This window comes from Zalophus californianus, chromosome 1, assembly GCF_009762305.2.
Source record: "Zalophus californianus isolate mZalCal1 chromosome 1, mZalCal1.pri.v2, whole genome shotgun sequence".
Classification (NCBI taxonomy): domain Eukaryota; kingdom Metazoa; phylum Chordata; class Mammalia; order Carnivora; family Otariidae; genus Zalophus; species Zalophus californianus.
In genome coordinates this window covers 123,895,739-123,920,078 of record NC_045595.1, presented here as the reverse complement: position 1 = coordinate 123,920,078, position 24,340 = coordinate 123,895,739, and the positions used below count along the sequence as shown (strand labels likewise).

At 41.1% G+C, this 24,340-nt stretch overlaps 1 protein-coding gene, 1 long non-coding RNA gene and 1 pseudogene across 6 annotated transcripts in view; 1 reads left to right on the top strand and 2 right to left on the bottom strand.

The window, feature by feature from the left end:
- Positions 1 to 657: 657 nt before the first annotated feature.
- LOC113916643 lies at positions 658 to 14,308 on the bottom strand. Its single transcript, XR_003517993.1, has 5 exons — positions 14,210 to 14,308; positions 13,387 to 13,543; positions 10,104 to 10,223; positions 9,708 to 9,746; positions 658 to 794 (listed from the first exon to the last, which is right to left on the bottom strand). It is a non-coding gene; the product is annotated as an uncharacterized LOC113916643 (long non-coding RNA).
- Positions 14,309 to 14,339: 31 nt separating this feature from the next.
- Positions 14,340 to 24,340, top strand: part of PLD1 (phospholipase D1) — a 199,711-nt gene continuing 189,710 nt past the window's right edge. For 4 of the 5 annotated variants that reach the window (XM_027583301.2, XM_027583299.2, XM_027583297.2 and 1 more), the window contains exon 1: positions 14,340 to 14,780. In XM_027583301.2, coding sequence (XP_027439102.2) covers positions 14,458 to 14,780 — 323 coding nt within the window. In that variant the 5' untranslated portion in view covers positions 14,340 to 14,457. The remainder of the gene's footprint in view (positions 14,781 to 24,340) is intronic. The other variant, XM_027583304.2, reaches the window with a different exon arrangement.
- LOC118356841 lies at positions 21,595 to 23,450 on the bottom strand (annotated as a pseudogene).

Genomic DNA, 24,340 nt, shown 5'->3' with positions numbered 1-24,340 from the left:
AATAGTGGCCAGTCAACTGCCTCGAGGATACCCTTCTGTGGCCAAGGCTTTGCCCCACTTGACAGAGTGTTCTCTCCAATGGCTCTGAATAACATCAGAGGAACAGATAACTCAACTTTCATTAGTTTAAAGCCCTACTTATGTCAAATGAATTGGACCCCCAAGTGAAACCATTGTCATCTGCCCTCCAATATATAGATGTTTAGTCTGACATATGACCCAGAAGCCCAGCTTAAGGTGACTGTTGCCAGAACGTCTCCCAATCTGGAGATAGTCTTTCTTCTTCACCCATCAGAGGAAACTTCCATCCCATGTTCTCCCTGCTTTTTCCTCATTCTTCTTCCCTAGCCTTTCCACCTATCAGCTGGTGAAGGTCAGTCTCTCTATCTGCACCCAAGCCTTGTCTACCTCTCTCAGTGTAGGGTTAGGCTGTCCCTCCCTGACTTGCACAGTACCCACTTCCTGTCTTCACTCTTAACACTGATCTCTACTGCAGCACTGTAAATTTTCATGTTCCAATCTGGGTCTCCTGCTAGAATGCAAGCTACCTTGTAGGGTAGGGATTCTATTTTCTTCTTGTAGTCCCCAAACCATGCTCAGTGTTTAGCATAGGTTAGGTGTTCAATAAATTATGGCTGAATAATGAGTTCATATTACCTAGAGTCACATTTTTTTTTCTTGCTGAACACTTGGACATCAGTTTTTGTTTTCCAGTCTCCTGGTGATCTTCATCTTCTTCCTGACTCATTATCAAGCACAGACTCTGCAATTGCAACTACGATGTTTTTAGTACCCTGGAATGTCAAACATCTCTGTTCAGAAACTGGAACTTAGAGGAGTTAAGAGTTCTCTTCTTATCTGATTCTTCACTTATCTTAGCCTTAACCCTTGGGGCTGTTCTCTATTTTTCAGCTTGAAAGTTATTCCCTTTCATAAAGACAAGGCTTAAATAGAAATAAAATTGTTTTGCTTTCTCTTTGCCCAGTTTGACCCAGCAATGATTTCATCTCTTCTTCCTCCTATTTCTTGCTCCAACTATTACTTTGGGAAATAGTCTTTTAAATTTGAACTTAGTCTTTATCATGAGTCCCCTATTCAGGGCTTGAGACTTTCTAATAAAATTCTTACTCTTGAATTTTGGGTCCCTCTTTCCATCTTTTCTATCTCTACTTTGAGGACCAAGAAACTCCAAGAACATTCCTTGAAGAGTCTCTTGCTATGCAATGTCAGAGTTTCTCTAAATGTTTTTTGAAATCTGCTTTTCTAATGTTTAGAGTTTGTGTGTGAGTATATTCAGGGTTTCCATTTTGGGCTGTTGTAAATGCTAACGAAAAAAATAGACACTTTCTGATCTCAAATTGACAACCTGACTTTACAACTTAGGGAACTAGAAAAACAAGAACAAACTAAATGCAAAGCTAGCAGAAGGAAGGAAATACTAAATTTTAGAGCAGAGATAAGTGAAATAGAGATGAAAAAAACAATGGAGAAAATCAACGAAACCAAAGTTGGTTCTTTGAAAAGATCAACAAAGTTCACAACCTTTAGCTAGATGGAGTAGGAAAACAAAAAAGAGGGGAAACCCAAGTTACTAAAATCAGAGATGAAAGTGGAGACAATACTATTAATTCTGCAGAAACAGAATTATATGAGACTACTAAACAATGTGCATCAAAATATTGGATAACCTAGATGAAATGAACAAATTACTAGAAACACAAAACCTACCAAAATGCAAAATGTGATATAACATATATATGTTATATTATATATAATACATGTTATAACATATATGATGGAATACTATTCAGTCTTATAAAGGAAGGAAATTCTGTAGTATGCCACAGTATGCATGATACTTTAGGACATTACTCTAAGTAAAATAAACCAGACAAAAAAGGCAGTGCTTTACTAACTTTGGGCTTTATTCTCTTTTGAATTAATTTAGGTGTAAAGCTAGATTGTTTATTTAAGATTTTTTTTTTGTTTCTTGAAGTAGGTCAGTATCACTGTAAACTTCCCTCTTAGAACTGCACTTGTTGTGTACCAAAGATTTTGGAATGTTCTGTATACATTTTCATTTGTCTCCAGGTATTTTAGAAATTTTCTCTTTAATTTCTTCATTGACCCATTGATTGTTTAGTAGCATGTTGTTTAGCCTCTGTTTTTCTCATTTTTTTTTGTTTTTTTCTCTTAAATGATTTCTAGTTTCATACTGTTGTGGTCAGAAAAGATGCTTGATATGATTTCAATCTTAAATTTATTGAGACTCTTTTGTAGCCTAAATGTGATCTATTCTGGAGACCATTCCATGTGCACTTGAAAAGAATGTATATTCTGCTGTTTTTGGATGGAATGTTCTGTATATATCTGTTAAGTTCATCTGCTTCTAATGTATTGTTCAAAACTACTCTTTATTAATTTTCCATCTGGATGATCTATCCACTGATGTAAGTGGGGTCTTAAAGTCCCCTATTATTATTGTATTACTGTTAGTTTCTCTTTTTATGTTAATATTTGCTTTATGTATTTAGGTTCTCCTAATGTTGGGTGCATAGATATTTATAATTGTTATATCTTCTTGTTGGATTGATCCCTTTATCATTATGTAATGCCCTTCTTGGTCTCTTGCTAGTTTGTTTTAAAGTCTATTTTGTCTGATATAACTATTGCTACCCCAGCTTGTTAGTCTGTTTCCATTGCATGAAATCTTTTTCTATCCATTCACTTTCAGTCTATATGTGTCTTTAGTTCTGAAGTGAGTCTTTTGTAGGGAGCATATAGATGGGTCTTGTTTTTTTAACCACTTAGTCATTTTATATCTTTGATATAGAGCATATGAAAAGAGCATTTAGTCCATTTACATTTAAAGTAATTATTGAAAAGTATGTACTTGTTACCATTTTGTTAATTGTTTCTGGTTAATTTTGTAGTTTTTCCCTATTTCTTCTTCTCTTGCTCTCTACTCGTGATTTGATGACTTTCTTTAATGATATTCTGACTCCTTTTATTTTTTGCTTATTTTTTAAAAAGATTTTATTTATTTGACACAGAGAGAGAGAGAGCACAAGCAGGGGAAGAAGCAGGCAAAGGGGGAGGGTGAAGCAGGCTCCCTGAGGAGCAGGGAGCCCGATGCGGGGCTTGAACCCAGGACCCTGGGATCATGACCTGAGTGAGAGGCAGACGCTTACCTGACTGAGCCACCCAGGTGCTCATATTTTTTGTTTATTTATTATAGGTTTTTAGTTTGTGGTTCCCATGAGGTTCATATATAATATCCTACAGATAGCAGTCTATTTTAAGTTTTAAGTCACTTAAATTCAAACATAGTCTAAAAGCACTACATTTTTACTCCCTCCACAATTTATGAATTTGATGTCATATTTTACATCTTTCTATTTTGTATTCCTTAACTAATTTTTTTTCAGTTTTATACCTTTATTGACAATCAGTGATTAGTTTTCATCCACATTAACTGTCTATAGATTTTTGAAAGTGGTGACAGGTACATAGGTAACCAATGTATAGAGCTTGTTTGATGAATCTTCATCCTTGTTACGTTTTCTGGACAAGTATATGAATGTGGTATGGAACATTCCTTATTCCTTTGGCCCAGACAGCTTTGTTGAGGCTGGTGTCAATGCACATATCTGGAGTTCCCACTTCGTTCAGAGCAAATTTCTGGATCTCTTTGAGCGCCCAAGGGGTACACTTCTTGAAACTCGGTCTATGGATGTGCTTGTGAATGTGGATGGTGTATTCTCTGGTCACTACTTTTCTAATGGTAGAACGGCCCTTCTTCCTGCCACCCTTCTTTGCGGGAACCATTTTACCAGGCCCTGGCTGGAAAGGAAGAGTGAGAGGTATTGTGGGAGAGGGAAAGTAGCGTCACCTCCTTCACTAATTTTATAGATATAGCTGCTTTTACCACTTTTGTCTTTAAAAAAAAAAATCTTTACAAGTGATTGAACCACTACCTTTACTATATGTTTGCTTTTACCAATGAATTTTTTTCTTTCATAATTTTCTTCTACTTAGGCTTTTTCTTTTCCACTTAAGCCAGTAAGGATGGCTTAGTTGTGATAAATTCCTCTAACTTTTGTTTGCCTGGGAAACTCTTCATCTCTCCTTCAGTTCTGAATAATAAACTTGCCAGCCAGAATATTCTTGGCTGTAAGTTTTTTTCCTTGCCTCACTTTGACTATATCAGGCCATTCCTTTCTAGACTGCAGACTTTTTACTGAAAAATCAGTGGATAGCCCTATGCGTGTTCTCTTGCACATAACTAGTTCTTTCGTTTTCTTTATTTCTTTGAACAGATTTTAACTTATGCATTGTTGTCTTCAATATTTATATGCAAAATTTTGATGATCTATATGTAATTTGGGTAAAATTAAAAATTTATATTGCTTACTACCCACATGCTATAATTGGTGCACAGCTAGCTTAATTATATAAACCCAAGCTCGAAGGAAAAAAAGTTAATATACTTCTCATTTGTAACTATTGAACCTAAATTGCATTTTAACATTTATTGCAAATATCAATCTCCGTTAAGTGTTAGCCTAACAGACTTCTTAAAGTTCTTGCTTTGTAAACAAAGTGATGAGAAAAGATTCCTTTGTTTGTATACATTATATATTAACCAACCTATTTGCATAAGATTGAAGCCTATAGAAATTTTCTTACAGTGATTATGTAAGAATAGGATTAACATAAGAATACACTCTATAATTTATTTATTACCTAAAAATCAGAATTTCTGAGAGCAAACATTAAACCGTACAACCCATGGGGGCGCCTGGGTGGCTCAGATGGTTAAGCATCTGCCTTCGGCTCAGGTCATGATCCCAGGGTGTTGGGATGGAGCCCGGCATCAGGCTCCCTGCTCAGTGGGGAGCCTGCTTCTCCCCCTGCTCATGCTCTCTCTCTCTCTCTCTCTGTATCTGTGTGTCTCGAATGAAAAAAACCTTAAAAATAAAAAAAAAATAAACTGTACAACCCAAAGGAGATAACTTGTCTTACAACTTTCAGAAGAGTAGGAAGAAAAGATTAAATTGTTATTTATTAATAAGAAGAAAATGGTTATTTGTTTGTTTATTTTTGAGAGAGAGAGCATGCATGTGTGAATGGGGGCAAGGGGTGGGGCTGAGGGAGAGGGAGAGAGAGAGAATCCCAAGCAGGCTTCATGCCCAGGCAGAAGCTGATGCAGGGCTTGACGTCATGACCCTGAGATCATGAACTGAGTCGAAATCAAGAGTCAGACGCTTAACCAACTGAGCCACCCAGGTGCCCCAAGAAGCAAATTGTTTCAATAAAATATTTTGGTAGATGCAGGCATCCTCCCTTAAGTTTTTCTTGAAGTAAAAATAATTGAAATAATGTGAGGAAAACAATACGGCAACCAAACATCAGCAAATAATTGTGGAAGATGCATAAATCAAATTGTGGAAGAATTTGAGAAACAAATATTAGAACAAATTACACAGTGTGGGAGGTTTGCTATACAGTTGGAGGAAAGAATGAATGTTTCTATAATGTCTGGGTTTCTGTTGGATTCCACTTTAATTAAATGCTAAAAGTAATTTTTGAGTTTCACTTAAGCAGTGGCAATCAATCAGCAGAGGTCAAACTGCCTGCCTCACTGGAATATTCTGGAAATGGGGGGTGTTTTTGATCAACAGTGATTGGGGGCCACTTGCTGGCATGTAATGGGTGGAAGCCAGGGATGCTAGAAGTTCCTATGTGTGGAATGGTTCTATACAATGAAAAGTTGTCCTTTGTCCCACACAACTTCCAAAGGTCTTACTGGACACGTGTGCAAGTGAAAAACCTGCTAATAGCCTAGAACCTAAATGGTTTTATGTATAAATTCAAAATATTGTTTGCACACTTTTCATATACATTGCATTTTTGGAGAATGTAACCAGTGTACAAATTGAGGAAAAACTATACTTTGGAACTTTGCTAAGAGCTATTTACCAACAACTCTTGTCCATTCATCAATCATGAGCTGATTGTTTGTAACTCACTTGGCGGCAAAATGTGACCTGAATTGATTTGAGGCTATTTGGAAAATTATGTCACTCACGGCAACACCTTTATCAGTCAATAGCTGTAACTGTCACATTCAAATGTCAACATAAAGAAATTGTGTTGACCCTCTCTATTCAAGATGTCCAGGTTTGAGGGTACCAGTAGCACTGTAATCACTCATGAACCTACTGGAGATGCTCTGTCCTAGACTTGTGAAATCTGAATCCATATTTTAACAAGAACCACGGGTGACTTGTATGCACATCAAAATTTGAGGAGCAATTATGTAGACAACAATTAGATGGAAATCTGTCTTAAATAAAAATGTATTCACTATAGGTAATACCAACATCTGATCCTTTTATTCATGTCTTCTAGTGTGGTTTGTCTGAAAATTTTACATATTGAGAAATAGTCTATTTTACTATAACTTACTTTCTCTTACCTCTCCTTTATTGCCAATACATTATATGTGGTTTTTGAAACTATGAATTAATTCCATCTCAAGATAATAAAGAGGATGTTGCCACAATACACAGGGTATGTTGGTTGCTCTGATAGGGGCTGAGAGCTGCTGGATAATAGAGAGATGTACTGACAGAAAAATATATTCCCAACATATATGATTTCCATAACAAAAACAAAGTTTATTGGAAAAACTGTCAATGTCACCACTGATGGAAGAACTGCTTTGTCTGGAGTAAAATTTGTATTCTGGGATAAAGATATAGAAATAGCTTCAAAAATAAATTTATTCACTGTGTCATTCAGAGGTAAGAAGCTCTTGCAGCAAAGGAAGTGAAGCTAGAAGTGTACAAATTGCTACGAGATGTCGCTGATAGAGATAACAGTATAAAAGCCAGGTCTTCAAACTATTGTAAACTATTTACTGTTCTTGGTAGATGACGAGTGATGTTGGAAACATTTTGTATCATGGACAAGGTCTCTAATTTCATCATGGCTGAGTACCTTGCAGAACAATCCAATTTAAAGGAACTACATGTTCTTATTTTTTAAAAACACTAGTGATGGGGCGCCTGGGTGGCTCAGATGGTTAAGCATCTGCCTTCGGCTCAGGTCATGATCCCAGGGTCCTGGAATCAAGTCCTGCATCGGGCTCCCTGCTCCTTGGGAGCCTGCTTCTCCCTCCACTTCTCTCTCTCTCTCTCTCTCTCCCTCTGTCTCTCATGAATGGATAAATAAAAAATCTTTAAAAAATAATAATAAAAAAATAAATAAAAACACTAGTGTTCCACATTCTGTCTATTCTAGGATAACAAGTGCCTAGCAATTCTGTGATAGGATAGCAGAATTTTAAAATACCTTATACCTTCAAAATAAAAGTGTTTCTTTGATTGCAAGTGAGGGTTTCTGCCTTTTTTTTTTAAAGATTATTTATTTATTTATTTGACAGAGAGAGACAGCAAGAGAGGGAACACAAGCAGGGGGAGTGGGAGAGGGAGAAGCAGGCTTCCGCGGAGCAGGGAGTCCTATGCGGGGCTCCATCCCAGGACCCTGGGATCATGACCTGAGCCAAAGGCAGACGCCTAACTGACTGAGCCACCCAGGCGCCCTGAGTTTCTGCTTTTGAAGGAAAGTTGGACTGTGGTGTGAGCATAATGATAACACACCTTTGCAAGTGCTTCCTTCCTAACTGACTGGCTTGAGAAAAACGTGTCACCTGTAAAAAATGCTCATATCTGCCCACTTTAAAAAACTTGGAGGTAGACATTACTAATTCATTTTAGAAATCTTCCCCCAAATGACTATCAAATGGGGTTTGGATCTCCTTGCTAAATACAATTGTTAAAACTATAAAAACTATAAAACTACAAAAACTAACCTCTGATTAGTTGGCAAGAAAATACTGTTCCTTAAGATACTGAATGAATTGGTGAGAGTAGGAAAAGGCTTTTAAAGTGTTCTTTGACTGTAGAGTCTATTCAATTTTGCTTTAATTCAGGTCTCCCTGATGCCTTATCCGCAATTCTAAAACTCAAAAAACTCTGAAAATCAAGTTTTGTTCATAACTCACTTGACAGCAAAACCTGACCTGCATTGATTTAAGGCTATTAACAGTTTTTATTTTTTCATGCAGTGTGCTTATTACATCTTTTGCTGCAGAACTATAAAGGATTCAGTTATGGGGTGCTAGCCCAGGCCTTGCTGGGGGTGAAATATCATATATGCTATATGAATTTTCCCAAATTTATAAAATTCTGAGTATCCTAATTTTTTTGGTCCTAAGGGTTTTGGAGCCTATGGGCCTGCGCAGATTCCCAGCAGTGAACAGGAGATGAGTAAAGAATTGGAAAGTATTTTTGATGTTATGCAGGGGTCTTTTTCATTGTATTTTTATATTAAGGATCTATAATTCTGAAATTTGCTCCCTAATTTTTTTGTTGTTATAAGGACAGTGCAGTTACATTTTTGGACAGAGGGTCTGTAAGTCAAAATTAAAATGTAAGCCAAATAAATTGTCCTAATAAAGAAACCATTCATTCATTCATTCATTCATTCCACTTTGTCCTTACAGGGAAGTTCTGATTCCTGGGAACACTTTGAACTCAACTGAAGCTGCGAGCTAAGAGGTTTTTGAGAGCTGCTTTTGCTTTATCTGGGGCGTGAGCATAAGGGTGTCCTGACTGGTGTTACAGATTAGCCGAAGGCACAAGTTCGAAAGTGCCTCTCCCATTCAACAGACTGTACAAGTGTGAGAACCTATACCAGCAACAATTTAGAGTGAGTGTCCATCCATAGGATTGCATTTCTCCTAGAAAATGAAAAATGTTGCAGGGAGATGAAAATGTTTTCCAAACCCCTTAGCTGTTAGCAAATGTTTGCCAAGAAAATACTTCCATAATTCTCTGGAGGTTCTGAAAGATTAGAAGGTACACGGGCAGGGTTCCAAGTGGCTTTCACCCTGGGAAGTTTCGCCTTTCTTACTATCATTAAAGAAACCTTTTATAACAAGTCCTTCTATTTCTATTCTAAGCAAAAACATTTGCTGGTATGACAAACATAACTTTCTAAATCTAAACTGGACCAGGAAAGTATAAAGCCAAACGAGTGTTTGCAGAAATATTTTTCTTAAAGAATGAAAAGAATGCTAATTAGAATGAAGAAGAAGGGAGTCCGAAGCTAGATGATTTTGAAGCTAAAGTTGTCATATCTGATTTCAACCAGAACTGCAGTTAGGAACTAAAAGGCTGACTTGGTTCTATGTGTATTTAGGTGAAGGCTGAGTCAAAAACTTGATGGGAAAGAAATCTGTCTGTAATTTTGAAATGGGTATATGTATGGTACAGGAACTGGTCTGAAGGTGGTAGAACTAAGTTCTACAGGGCAAAACTACAAGAGCTCAAGCTTTCCTTTCACAAACAAATAGAACAGTTGCCTAGCTGAAGATAAAAAGTGCAACACTAATGCAACTAATTGGCCCTGCTGATGCCTTCACTAATTCATCTCCCCATGAACTTTTTATCATCAGGGAATAGTAACCGATACCCTTGCCAAATAAGGCTCATCCTGAATATTTGATTTTCTGAATATTGATTTCTTTCCTAACCCTACCAAGATACAGAATCTGACCACTTCCAACACCTCCACAACTCTCGCTCGAGTCCACCCTTGCTTGGACAGTTGCTGTGTCTTCAAACTTCTACCCTCACCTCCATGCAGTCTATTCTCCATACAGCAGTGTGGTCCTTCTGAAACAAAAGTCAGATATGTCACTCGTTGGCTCGCAGCTTTCTACATCAACTGACATTAAATTCAGACTTCTTCCCTTTAGGAACTTGCTCCCTGTTGTCCCTCTGATTCCATTCTCTGTTAACTTTTCTCCTTGCTCACACCACTCTAGTCACCTTTGCCTCCTTACCCTTCCTTGAAAACACCAAACACACTTCCACCTCATGGCCTTTGTACCTCCTGGTCCTTCTGCCTCGATGATCTGTCCTCAGGCATCTGCAAGGCTTGCTCCTTTTGTTCTGCTCCAATGTTATCTTATCAGAGAAGCCTTCCCTGTCCATCTCCCCCAGCCCCACTGGGGAAGCTTTTTTGTTTACCCTGGTTTATAGTTCTTCACTGTACCCAGCATCTCCTCTGTATTTCAGGTCTGTCTTCCTACAGAAAAGCAGAGGCTTCAGTTTTGTTCATGCGGTATCCTCAGCTCCTAATAACAGTACCTGCAATATAGTAGGTTTTCAGGATGAATGAATAAATACTTGTATTTGATGTTACGTCTAAAAGTCAAAAATACATGAGTATGTTTGGATAAAGTTGCTTTGAAAAAAATAGGTTGTTTTTCTTGGGTTCCTAGGGCCATTACTTTCTTGGGATCATTTTTTTTTACTGTGCAATTTATGGATTTTTGGGAAACTGAGTATAGCTGCTTCTATAGTTACTTCAATACAATTGTAGCAATCAATTGACATATACTTGTACTGTTCTAAATAAATATTTACTTTTAAGTTATTTTGTATGTTTTCTTATTTCATAATCATGCTACCTTATACATATGTACAAAACATTCTGTTTATTTATTTTTAAAGGTTTTATTTATTTATTTGAGAGACAGCGACAGAGAGAGAACAAGAGAGAGCACTATTGGGGAGGAGAGGGAGAAGCAGGCTCCCCGCTGAGCAGAGAGCCCAACATGGGGCTCAAACCCATGACCCTGGGATCATGACCTGAAACTAAGGCAGACGTTTAACCGACTGAGCCACTTAGGTGCCCAAAAATGAGTACAATTTTAAACAGCAAATAAACATTGAAAATATAGAGATATTTTAAACAAGTTACTAGATTTGATGACTGTTGGATAAGAAAACCCTTCAAAGGGAATGGCTGAGGGCAACTGCGAAGATTCATCTCAGGTGTTTCAGTTGGGGTTGGTGGTGTCAAGGGTGGCCCCTTTTTAAAGAGTCATGTGCTAGACAGCCCACAAGCTGACCATTGTTGGGAGAAATTATAGAACATGTATGTTCCACAGAAAGCTAAAAAGATATAGAGACACAGAACTTGGTAATATGTACTCTGTTCCTCATTCTCTCTTGAGATTTTTGGTTTTAGCCATGGTCATACATTTTTAAAAATGTTAAATCTTGATAACCACACTGTTCTCATCTTTCTGTCACTCTTATGATGGCTGAATTGATTTATGTCAGCAGGTGATTAAGGATAAAATATCTTCCTCTGTACTCTGTTTTCAGAGTAGGTATGTGCTGTGGTTAGTTAATTAGCATTAATAATTAAATGTTTATAAATGGAGTGAATGGTTGCCAATCAGGGGACTATCAGGTGGACCAAAAGACACAGAAATCATACAGGTTATGTTAGTGAAGCAAACAATGGATGCAGACTCTTGCTATCTGAAAGAAAAGAGCACCAGGGGCTCATAGACTTAAGGCAAGGCTGGGAACAGCAAATACTAAGGAAGTGCAAAAGGTTAAAAACAAAAAAACCAGGAAGTAGGAAACTGTCTCTCACTGGCTTGCCCTGGTCAGGGCAAAGCTGCTGCTGGAGCTGCTTCTGCCTCTGCTCAGTGAGTCCTACCCCAAACATCATCTGTTCCCTCGTTCCTTGAGATTCGGTCCACCTGGCTTTTGGAGAAAATGGAGTGGTGGTGGGAATCAGAGGAAGGATCTGCCCTTTGCCTTGGAGACTGCTGCCCCAAATTGCTCTCTTGCTGAGACTATACACTTCTGGGGAGAGGTGCCTTATAAGAAAATGGAACTATCAGGGGTGCCTGGGTGGCTCAGTCAAACGCCTGACTCTTGATTTCAGCTCAGGTCATGATCTCAGGGTGGTGACATCCAGCCCTGCGTCGGGCTCCGTGCTGGGTGTGGAGCCTGCTTGAGATTCTCTCTGCCCTGCCTCTGCCCCCCCAAAGAAAAAAAGAAGAGAGAAAATGGGACTATTATAAAAGATTATTGATGTTGGGCATCCCAAACTGACCTAGATGATTTGGACAGCAGTGTACATATAAAAAAATACCATGAGGGAAAATCTGGGAGAGCACATTGGTATACAAATTTTATAGAGCAATCTATAAATAATATGTGTATTAGTATTCATTATAGAGTGTTCTATAAGTAATGTGTATGTGTATATAATAGTATGTTTCTATTAAAAGTATTAATGCAAATTAACAAAAAGAGCAATATTACATAAAAAACCAGGCAACAGACACTAATATATCATTCTCAGTCAATAGTACAAATAGTAAACATGAAAAAATAGTGTTCATCATTATTGTTATTGAATAAGTGCTGATTCAAACAAGATATGATTTTGATCCATCAAATTTTCAAATATAAGCAAACGATACTTAATATTAGAAGATCTTTGCAACATCTCACAGAGCTTCAAAATGTTTATAAATGTTGACGCAAGAGTTCCACTTTTAGGAGACTCTCCTAGGAATTTAGAGATCTCAATAAGGATTGGTATTTACAGTGTTCATTCCAGCATGTTTGTAAACTGCCCAAAGGTCTGGGAACATCCTCAAAGCCATCAATAGATTAAAATAGATTAAAAAATGGCTGGAATATTTTTAGACCCCCATTAAAAATTATGTTTAAAAAATTAGAGTAAAAAATACTCAACTTATAAATATTCAAGCAATGAGACAAGCAGGACTCTAACTTGTACAGCATGGTGTTAATTTTGTAATAAACATTTGTTTATGTATAGAACATGAACAAAAAAGGAACACACCAGAATGTTAACAATGGGGTAATATGTTGGGGGGGTTATAGGTAATTTTAATTTAAAAAATTTGTTTTCTGTTATCTCCAAAACTCCGTATTTTTGTAAAATATAAATGTGGGAATTATAAAAAATGGGCACTTTTATACTGAGAAGAAAAGATGAAAATTAAAGAGGATTTAGAATATCATTTGTCTGATAAAAATGTCAAATGTGTATCCAGATGGATATATAATAGGATTTTGTTGTCATTTTTTTCTTGACATCTCTGAAGATAGGCAAGATTTGGGAAAAATAACAGCAACAACAATCAGCAAACCGCTCAGGAAAATAGAAATAATTACATACAGAATCATACCATATCTAAAACTTCTCTTTGGCAGTCCACAACAGCCTTTTACCATTTGATTCCTCTAGCACAGGGAAGCAGAAATTCAATTATTGGGAAGGCACTTAAATAATTTTATTTTTAATTATAGTTAATAGAAAGATCTATTGTAGGTTAGTGCCAAATGTTTTAATGATGACACTTAGGAATTTGGGATGCAGTTTTATAGCCTGCTGCTTCTCAATCAAAAACATTATAATTTCTAAAGACAAGCTTGTAAGAGTGCAGTTAATTGTGTGTAGAACACTTACCAAATCATCTGTGACTAATATAACTTGAGAAATTAGAAGAGGAAAGAGGATTCAGCCTTTCGGTAACATGCCTGTCTTACACTGGCCAAACTCTTCTTAGGCAATACTCCGTTTGCTCAGAGGGCCATGTGTTTAATTGTAAAAGTCTGTCAGTACTCTAGGATTTAAAAGACATCAATCATTTCTGTCAGCAAGGAAAGAGTGACGGCTGCGTGACTCTTCTATCATTAGGAAAAGATGTGCTCAAGAGAAAAAAATGTAGTCTTGGGAGGGATGAGCAACTATAGGTTACAGGAAAAAGAGTTCCAGGCTGCAATTTCACCCCCCTTCCTTTCCCTGGACTGGAACATTATATTTTTCATTTCATGTAGTTCCATGTTTGCAGTAAGACATTACGTAACTCGGCCAGTCTCAGCTGTGCAATATCCACTAAGTGCTTTAAAGTGGCCATCCTTATTAACAGTTTGGTGTATGTGGAGGGATTGCTTACTTCGGCCTTGGCCCAGTGTAATATTGTGTAATGAGGCTGGGGCTGGCTTATATTCAAAATTACATTCCAAAAGGCCTGCTAGTCAAACCACAAGATAACAGGTTCTCTTTCTTTTAAGACTTTATTCTAGGTGGACTAAAAACATAAAAATTGCTGTATTTGTACAGTTCCACGGGCAGAATGAGAATTTTCCATGTTTTACTCCCGACTTATTTTATGCTAAGATTTCTGAATTAGCTTGCGTTTAAAGACTCAAAGCACAAATTCCAGTATTCTCTAAATTGTGTGACCTTACGCTGGTTACTTCACTTTCCTGGGCCTCAGTTTCCTTACCTATAAATTAGCAGCAACACCAGTCTAGGAAGTTGGAAAAAGGCTGATAGGTGACGTCACCAAGGCTCCTGCTTCTTAACTGCGTCACCTCAAGCAAGTTATTTCACCTTTCCGACCCGTGTTTCCCTACACTTTGCAGTAGACGAGGTAGGATAACACCGGCAAAGCTCCTGGAACGGTGCCTGGGCACTTGGTGACATAAGCGTTCCTGAGAATAACATTAATGCTAGTGAACATTCCGTAGGTTGATGCGGTTGAGTCACGAAACTCTGGGAGAAGGGAGAAGAAACCGGAACGAGGCTAGAGTCCCGGCCGTCAGAACCCTCCTTGCCCCCGCGGGGGCTGCCAGCCTGCGCCGCGACGCACCCGGACCCGGCACCGCCTCGCCCCACCCCTGCCAAGCCCGGGCGAATCCGGGCGGCGAGTTCCGGGCGGCGGCGCAGCGCGGTCTTCCCCCACCCCCGGCCCTCCCCCCTCCCCTCCTCCCGCGCCTCCAGCGGTGCCAGCTGCACCCGAGCCCGGAGAATCCGCCGTCACCGCGCAGGTGCTCGCGGCCGCCTTCGTCCTACAGGTAGGAGCCGCGCCGCCGCGGAGCGCGCCAGGCTCTTTCGGGCGTCTGATTTCCGCTGCTCTCGCCCTCCGTCCCTCCTCCTCCCGGCCCCGCGCGGCTGGCCGCTCCCCGCCCAGCTCGGACGGAACTTTGGCAGAGGCGTCGGCGGCGGGCGCCAGTGCCGGGCGGCTCCGCGGGACCAGCCTCCCTGGCGGGCCTCCTGTGCGCGCCTTCGGTCCCAGTTCTCGCAGAGTTGACGCGGACCAACTTCGGCGGCGCGCGCTTTTGCCGGGGCTGGCGCTGCCTGGAGCGCAGAGCGCCGCGGGCTCTAGGGGAGATTGGGGGCGTGCCCTCAGGGTGCACCGCGGGCCTCGCCTGTGCAGTGGGGCTGGTGCCCCCCGGTCCTCTCGCGCGCCGGGGGTTCGCGTGCGCTGCGGGATGGCGGGGATGGCGGCGCTAGGGGACCAGCATCCCGGACCAACCAGGGAATGCTGCGCTCTGAGGCTTAGAGCCCAGCCTGCCAGATGCACGGCCCTGGGCGTGTGGGCACACAGCTGCTCTGTGCGCCCACGAGGTGATGACGCTGGAGTCGGGCAAGGGCAAGGGGGACAGGAGCGGGGCGTGTGTTAAAGGGCTTGTTTTTCTCTCTCCAACTCGAGGTGTTTGGGACCTAAGTCTCAGATCCAGGAGCGTTGGATAGGATCTTTTGACGCCCTTCAGAACTGCCGGAGCTACCCCCACGCCTATATTTGCTTCTCCAAGTCTCGGCTTATTGCCTCCTTTACTTACTCTGGGAAGTACTAGACGCAGGTAGATGCTTAAGACCACAGGGTTTCTGTGTTTGAGCATCCCTAGGTCTTTCCCCAGAATGGAGAGTTCCTCTAACTTTATCTGCCAGGTCTCCCAATTTCAGTTGCGTTAACCCCTTGTGGGCCTTCTGAGGGCTTTTGGGAGACTAGGTACCCAGAGACATTTGTGATGCGTTAAAAGGGCTAATTAATGGTGGAGTAATGAAAGCGTAAAGAATGAAAAGAATCTACAACTTGAACTGGTCACAGAAGCCACATTTACATATTGCCTGTTTGAATAAAGATCTTCCAGTATTAAATGTTTTGTAAGGTACATACTAGTGAATTTGTACACCGGCTTTTAGCTTGAATTTGTCTACAGTCTCTAAATGTTTGGGGATCTTTCAACTAATTGTGCGAGCTCCCAGTGTGTCTTTTCCAGGATCCTGTGTAACTCACAATCTGTATAAAAAGCAGGGGTAGTTAAGGATTTGAGGAGGATGTGTCTTTACTGTGTTTGTCCCTGATGTCAGAGTATTTATTAATCACAGTGAGAAATGCTGTATAAAGCTCATTTAGGTTTGTTGATTCACTTAAAACTGGCTAGTGGGAGACCCTGCTCCTTGAAAGTTGTCTGATGACCAAGTGTGGCTTTCTTAATTAGAATTTATTATGAAATTCATTTACCTTTAACTCTTCTAGAGTTCTTTTTAAGTTTTATTTTTATTGTGGTAAATACATCACATAAAATTTGCCCCGTTCACCATTTGTAAGCATACAGTTCAGTTGCGTTAAGTACTTTCTCATTGTTGTGCTTCCATCCCCACTGTCCATCCACAGAACACTGTTCTTTCTTAAAGGGTTTTCAGAACATTTTGATGACAATGATTGTGCTGCAGGCTTTAGTTTTCTCATGAAGCAGAGTTTGAGTTCCTTCTCATAGCTCTACAGAAATGCACTTTTAAAGAGGAAAGGTGAAAAGCCACTGCCAGTTTGTGTTTAGTCAGTCTTATCTCCATCAAGAAAGATCTGCGACATTACTATAGAAGGATAAGCTGGTGAGCTATTTAAATTTGTATATAAAAGTATTGTGAAGTACTTTTGAAGTATTGTGCTCCTGGGTGGCTCAGTCGGTTGAGCGACTGCCTTCGGCTCAGGTCATGATCCTGGAGTCCCGGGATCGAGTCCCGCATTGGGCTCCCTGCTCAGCGAGGAGCCTGCTTCTCCCTCTAACCCTCCCCCCTCTCATGTACTGTCTCTCTCTCTCTCTCTCTCTCTCATTCTCACTCTCTCAAAATAAATAATAAATAAATCTTTAAAAAAAAAAGTATTGTGAAGTTTAGCTATGGGGAGGGAGGAATCCAGGAGGGAGTTATTGTTGTTGATAGTTTCCTCCCCTTAATATTTCACAGAACATTGAAATACTTTTGTGTCCTTTAGCTGTGCAGTAGTGTGTATCTAAATGATGCTTGAGCTCTGATCATGGCACCTTTTTAGTAACTAGAAGCAGTTTTGCCCAAGCTAGCTGTTGGGTGTAGCTATTTCTAATGCACTCCAGGTGGGTGTTTACTAAACATTGATGCTAGAGGACTCAGCACATGAGATATGGCTCTTTAAACTCACAGTTGGTCTGAGTCATTGTGTTCAGGAGACAGCTGTCCCCGTGCCAGGCCTGGTTGTATGTTTACAATCCTTTAAGTCTTAGTACCACACAATAAAATGTATTCTCCAGCTGGGCTGTGGATAAATGTTGTTGCAGAGTGAAAATGAGAAACTTATAACCTAATTTCCCAAAAGCCCGTGACTTTCCTGATTAGAAAAAGAGTTGTACAAATTGTATCTTTTGCTGCAGTGGGAATGCATTCCAGCGTGTTGGTTTCCCTGAATTCACAGTGCAGTGTAAAATCTGGATCCCAGATGTTTCGTGTTGGGTCATTCAACAATAGTGTATGTTATGTAAGTGTTTCATAGTGTCACAGGGTTTGTTTTTTTTTCTCTTTCTGTTGTGAAATTTTCTTAATTTTTGAATTTATTAAATACACATTGCAGGGACAGAAGAAAATGATCGGTTTATTTAACCAACATTTATATAGCTCTTACTACGTGCCAGGCACTATTTCTATGCATTTTACAAACGTGAACACATTTAATCCTCCTTTAATTCCTGGGAAATAGGTAATAATATCATCTCTGTTTTATAGATGAGGTGATTGGAAGCAGAGAGATCATACAGCTAGCCTATGGCAGAGCTGGAGTCCCATCTCCAGCAGCCTGTACCCAGAATCTGGGCATCTGGGCATGGCTATATCACCAGTACAGTAGAACCTGAGATTCCATCCTCCTAGCAAATAAACTTTTTTCAGGTTGTGATATTCCTAGCTTGTCCTTATCCTTAGGGAGAAATAATTCGACATAATTGCAATCAGAAAATCAGTTCGACTCCCTTATTTTTCAGAAGAGGAAATTAAGGGGGAGTTTGATTATGTCCAGTATTTCCAGGGCAGGATCCTGGAAACCTATTGGGCTAACGAAGCCTTACCTCCTGACTGAGGAGGTTGGGATAGGGATCCTGGGAAGGTCTGGAAAGGCCACGGTGTGTGTGTGTGTTTGGGGGGGAGGAGGGGAGTATTTGCCAATCAGGGGGGAAATGCTTCAGTATTTTAATAATCATTTTGACCATCCTGGAGCTCATCTGCTAAATTTAAGTCCTGGGGGATGTCAGGGGTGCACAGAGCAGAAGCTTATGGCCACCTGTGGGGCCGTGGGAAGGCTTGCTGCTTAGGGCTCCAGATCCCAGATTCCTTCCCCCGTTGTTGGTGATGCTTGTGGCCCTGGGCTCCCCTTGGCACGAAGGGAATAGGTTTATTCTGTACTCCATCATTTTTTGAGCTTTTTGGATCTCGAGTTGGGAACCTTTTGAAAACCTCTGACGCACAAAAGAAAATCAGCCAAGAGCAACATGGAAATAAAAATAACTTCTTTTGGTTGGTCCTTTCGTTGAGAGAAAGATGCAACTAAGGGCATAAACTGACAAACTTTATATTAAGAACAGGAAAATCAAACTTCACTAGTGATTTTTTTCCCCCAAAGTCAGCTTTTAGAGACAGTACATTTGGATGAGGGAGAATAAGGACCAAACACAGGAAAAGAAAAGTGGGGGCAGGGAGAGGAGGAGATGGAAGAGGGCATGCAGAAGAAGACAGTGCTGAAACCTTACCAGTTCTTTCTACAAGGCTGCGTTTCAGTGTGTTACCTCCTGATGCCCTTTGAGATGCCAAACGGAGTTGAAAAGTATCTTTCCTTTGGTTTATCTTGAAGCGACTTTAATGTTGCTTAAAATCATTGTTAATCACGTTTAGTATATGTGCTGCCGAAGTGAGCACTAAAACCATTGATCAACAAAGGATGGGGACAATGAGATATCAGGGGACTCTTTAGCCCTTGCTTGGGATCTTCATACCAATCCAGTCTATTTTTGTTGGTACCACTTTTATGTATGGATTTTATATAGAGCATGATATTGGAATCACTAGGTTTGTGATTGTTTTCTTCGTTATCTATCTTCCCTGTGAGAGGGGAAGGTCCTAGGGGCCATAGGCTGTGTTTTTGCCATTTTTGTGTCTCCAGTGTTCATTGTGGTGAACAATAGTTGTGAGCTGAATGAAAAGGTGCATTTAATGGATGAAGGAAGATGGTGTGATTCATTTTATTCAAAACACATAGATATTTCCTGAAAAGAAGGTTTTTATGGCTAATGTTTTACTTAGTTATTTGTTCTACTGTGCCATTTAACTATTCTTACAAATACATTTGTAGATGTGGAGTGAACAGTCTGTGGGATTTATCATCTGTACTCATTTTTTTTTTTTTGGCCTTTTTTTCTGCAATGTTCTCTACCCAAGTTTTGATGGAAGAGTCCTTTGAAATGAGATTGGTGAGGTAGCAATGGATGGGGGTTCCATGGCTCGGAGCAGGAAAACAGTTCCAGATGTATGGAGGAGTGTTGATATGAATATGCAGAACCCAAAGTGGGAAATTTGATAAAAAGGGCTGAGTAGGAAGAATAACAAATTGAAGATGAAATCTGACATTGTTTGAAAAACCTCACCATTGTTCCCACTTTGGAATAAAAACGTAGAAGCCAAGGTTAGGGTGCAGGATTTGGAGATGAAGTATATTTGTGATACTAACATGATTGTGATGTCAAAAAGAACCACTACCACCACAACAAAACAGAAAAAGGAGAGGGGAAATCCAGCCAGAATCCTTTTATCCTAAGGAAAAACCCACCAGTTGGGATATGTAGATGGTAATATTTCAAAACTAGGAACATGGAGCAAGGACTCTAACCCCAACCTTTACCTCGCCTCAATCCCAACACCAACCTGCTATTCTTGTGGCTGGAAATGCAGGGTGATGGGGCACTGACTAAGCAAAGCAGGTCTTTGAGGCTTGTAAGGCACAGCTGGGCTCCACAAAGTCCCCACTGGGAGAGAGAATGACTATGGGCCTCAACCTTAGGCCAGAGAGCTTTGATTCAGATCCAGAGGACTCTAGCACCATATGGTGTAAGACAGGTAACTTCAAAATTCTCTATGCCTTAGTTTCTCCATCTGTAAAACAGGGTTAAAAGTCATACCTGTCTCACAGGACTGTTGTGAAGACTGCAGGAAACAATGCCTAGGAAGTGTTTAGCATAGAGCCTAGAACATAGAAATGGCACAGGAAATGTTCGGTCCCCTCTTTCACACATTGCCCTCCTGTCTCTGTCCCAAATTGAGTAGGAGTGACATCCATAAATAACTAAGCAAACTGGAATTGCTCCTAGAGTAGACATGGAGATGTGGCCCTATGGGAATATGGCCGAAGGAGAAATGAATTTTGCCTGGGAGGAAATCTTGAATGAGAGTGAGATTTCATGAGACCCCGGTGATGAGAAGTAGTGGGAAGACTTCTGGAAGCAAAGCTGGTTATAACTAGAGAAAATGAACTGTGTGCCTTTGATAATTATACTTCTAGGGCATAGGTTTTGACATTAGCTAGAAAATTTGCTTTTTCTTAATCCATAAGCGTGGCATGGCATGTAATAGAAGAACCCTGATTCGTTGTTTTTTTTTTTAAGATTTTATTTATTTATTTGACAGAGACACATCGAGAGAGGGAACACAAGCAGGGGGAGTGGGAGAGGGAGAAGCAGGCTTCCCGCCGAGCAGGGAGCCCGACGCCGGGCTCAATCCCAGGACCCTGGGATCAAGACCTGAGCCGAAGGCAGACACTTAACGACTGAGCCACCCAGGCGCCCCACCCTGATTTGTTTAATAGAAGCATAGTATTTAATAGGAGAAGCACAGTTTATTGCTCTTTACCAATGAGTGTATGTATAGAGGTGTGTTTTTAAAATGTATTTAGAATTAAGAAGAACAGAGTATATTCCCCAGGTAGGAGTGAACTAGCTCATGGTATGTCAGAAAAACCCCCTTCCCGTCACATTCTTCAGCTTCACATTATATGGGAGAAGGGCATTGCTGACACCATTATCTTTATAGGGGTGTGGGTAATACCTATCCACACGAGTCATGGATGGAAGTATAGACCATTCATCAACAACCTGGACCAGCTATTTTCATGCTTTTAAAAAAATTATGGTTACCATTCTCCATCCCCACCCCTAAGAACCACTTTTCTAAAGGCGCTCTTCTGTGAAATCCTAGTATGTAAAATACCCAAGGGAGAGCTGTTCTTGACAGTTCCTAGATGGGGACAGTGAGCTGGCTGCCTCCTCCAGTCTTCCCTCCCTGACTACCACCTGGCATCAGCTGCCCCTCAGCTCTGGAACCCCAGGGCTCCTAGGAGCAGCTGTGAAGGCACTGCCTCAGTTTTCACCTTTCCGAACTGCCACTGCCCATCTCTTGGGATTGTCAGAAGGGTTCTGTTTCTGGAACACTCCAAGTTGGGTTCTACCATAGGGCCTTTGCCTGGCGCTGTTCCCTCTGCCTGGGACACCCTTGTCCTAAGGCCCTGCATGGCTTGCATCTTTTTTTTGTGTGTGTGAAAAAATCTTTATTTTAAGAAAAAAATTTAGTTAACAAAAAAATTTAACAAGTTTCACTTAGCAAAATACACCCAAAAGGAAATCACAGTACAAAGAAAGTTTTAAGTCAAGGCCTCACCAATTCCTACCGTATTAGTAATGTGTCTCAATTTTCAAAACTGACTTATTTTTAAAAGCTTAAACTTAAGCTAAAAGATTTTAAATGAAAATAAACTAGAATGAACAAACATGAGAAATGTTCCTCTTTGAATCAGGGATCTAGCACCTTGAGTTTTCCAAAAAAGCACGTCTTCCCAATGCGTTCACGGTGATGTGGTGTAAAAGATCCATTTAATGTACTTAAAACTACTTTGACTCAGATAACATCACTCTGAAGTACACTACCAAAATGTTAATTGAGAAAAGCTGAAAATAGTTTTAGTTTACTCAATATCACATGCTAGAAGAAAGTTTGCATGAGAAAACGCTGAAGAGGTAATTTTTTAATCCAGATTTCACAAACTCATGGTGCAAAATGGGTCCCACAGCTTCCTCTAGAGTAATAATTGCTTTTCACTGCTTGTTGGCTGCCTGTGAAAATGAGTGCAGTAACTCAAATGCTCCTGCAAAACTAGTCATATCCACCCATGCTGTTCTGGCCTCCATAGCCAGCCCCGTAACAGCCGCTCACAGACTGGCTCTCAAGGCCACTGTAAGTGGACTGGGCTGACGCCCCCATGCCTTGCATCATCTGGCTGCTCTATGCCCCATTGCTGGTCCCAGTTGTGGAATTCAGGAAACGTTCTATGTATCTGTGTTGCATGTTGGCCCGGTCTTTGGACATAGCTGCCACAGCTTCTTCATGAGTGGCAAACTTGACATTGGCTTCGCCCGTCACTCTTCCATCAGGGCCAATCTCAGTATGGACTCTCACAGGGTTGAGTGGAAAGAAGAAGTTGTAAATGTCGCTCTCTGTGGCTGTGTATGGCAGCCCTCTCATGTGGACGCAGTGTCCAGTGGTACTCTGGACAGTGAACTCGCCGTCTCCGTATCTGTGGTCGTACATGCCCGAGAGACAGTAACTGAGGTCTCTCCCGAACAGATCAGTGGTGAAGCCGTAGCCATCGCTGAGGCCGCTGTACTCCTCATAGCCCCCATAGCCTGCACTATATGCACCAGACCTCATCCTCTCCAGGCCCGCTTGCTTGACAATGCCAGTATACCTCCTGGCTGTGTCGGGGCGGTCATAGGGCCCCAGCTGCTGTACAGACATGAATTTCAGAGGGGGATCTGAGTATGACCTAACTTCTTCCTGACTGCTCTTGAACACTTCAATATGCCTGTGCCCTGTTCTCTCCTTGTGCTTCCCTAGGGCCTTCTCAGCTAACTCCTGGGAGGCAAACTGCACAAAGGCTTCCCCTGTAATCTTGCCCTCGGGGTCCACAGGCAATGTGATCCCATTTGGCACAATTTCCAATCCTGAGAAGAACTGAACAATTTCTTCCTTGGTGCATCCAAATGGGAGTCCTCGAAGCCGCAGGAAGCCATCATTGGCAGTGTCGGCACTGTTTGGACGGCTGTGCTTCAACACCCAATCCATCTCGGTTCTGTGGGATTTGAACACCTCAATGTACCGATATCCCATGCTTTCCCTATCTTTTTTAAGGGCCATTTTTACATCATCTTCTGATTCAAGTTCAACAAAAGCCTCACCACTCTGCCTGCCTTCTCTAGTGTAGATGAAATGAACGCCTGCAGCCCCATCATGAATTGTGCAGAAAGGAAATTCTGCACATCCTCAACAGAGCAGGACCGGGGCAGGCCACGGAGCTTGACCACAAAGCCGTCACCTCCCTCAGGGCGCAGCATCATGGACACTTGAGAGGACAGACGTCAAACAAGCTTGTGGGCAGCTTTTTGTGGCTTAAAGAACAACCGGGCGGGGGGGGGGGGGAAGCCCACAGTCGGAGATGCTCCTGATAGGTAACGAACTGGCTTCTGAGGGGAGCAGGACTGATTTCTATTTTCATCAAACAAGCGCGGTTTACAGCCAAAAGACCCCTAATTCCACCCGACGCTTAAAAACGCAGAGGGCTCCGGGGAAAGTCCAGGTGCGTCTCCTTTTGTTATTAACCTCGGGCTCTGAGTCTCCACGCTCCCGCTCTTCACATCTGGCACCTCGATCGTCCCTCTGAGTAACTTCTCCAGGAAGACGCGGCCGGCTTGCATCTTTTTAACATTTAGGTCCATGAGAAAAAGTTCAAATGTTACCTCCCCTAGAAAGGCTTTCCCTGACTGTGAGATCTGCTTCCCCACTCAGTCTGCTTTGCTTTGCCCACTGACTCATCCCTCCTAGCCCGTTATTATGGGTTATTTTTATCCCAGCACTTATCTCTGTCTGAATTCTTCTTTGGGCTTGTTTTCTCAAATACCAAGTTTTCTATGTAAGAACGTAAAAGCTCTGTGACAACAGGGACTTGCCTGGCACATAGTAGGTGCTCACTAATAACTTGTTAAGCGAGTGCCTCTCCAAATTGCTGTCATGAGTGTATGATGTTAGTGTGAACCCTGTTTTCCCAAATGGTTCCAACTGCTCTCCTAATTGTTCTTCTCTGACCCTGCCAATGTTATCATGTTCATGTCAATGATTCATTGCGGAGTGTTACTGCCATTTGGAAAAAGGGTCACTGCTGACCAGTGGGAAATAAAATCTGTGGCTTTCTATGTGAATGTCACCTTTCATTTTCAGAGAGCTTATAAGG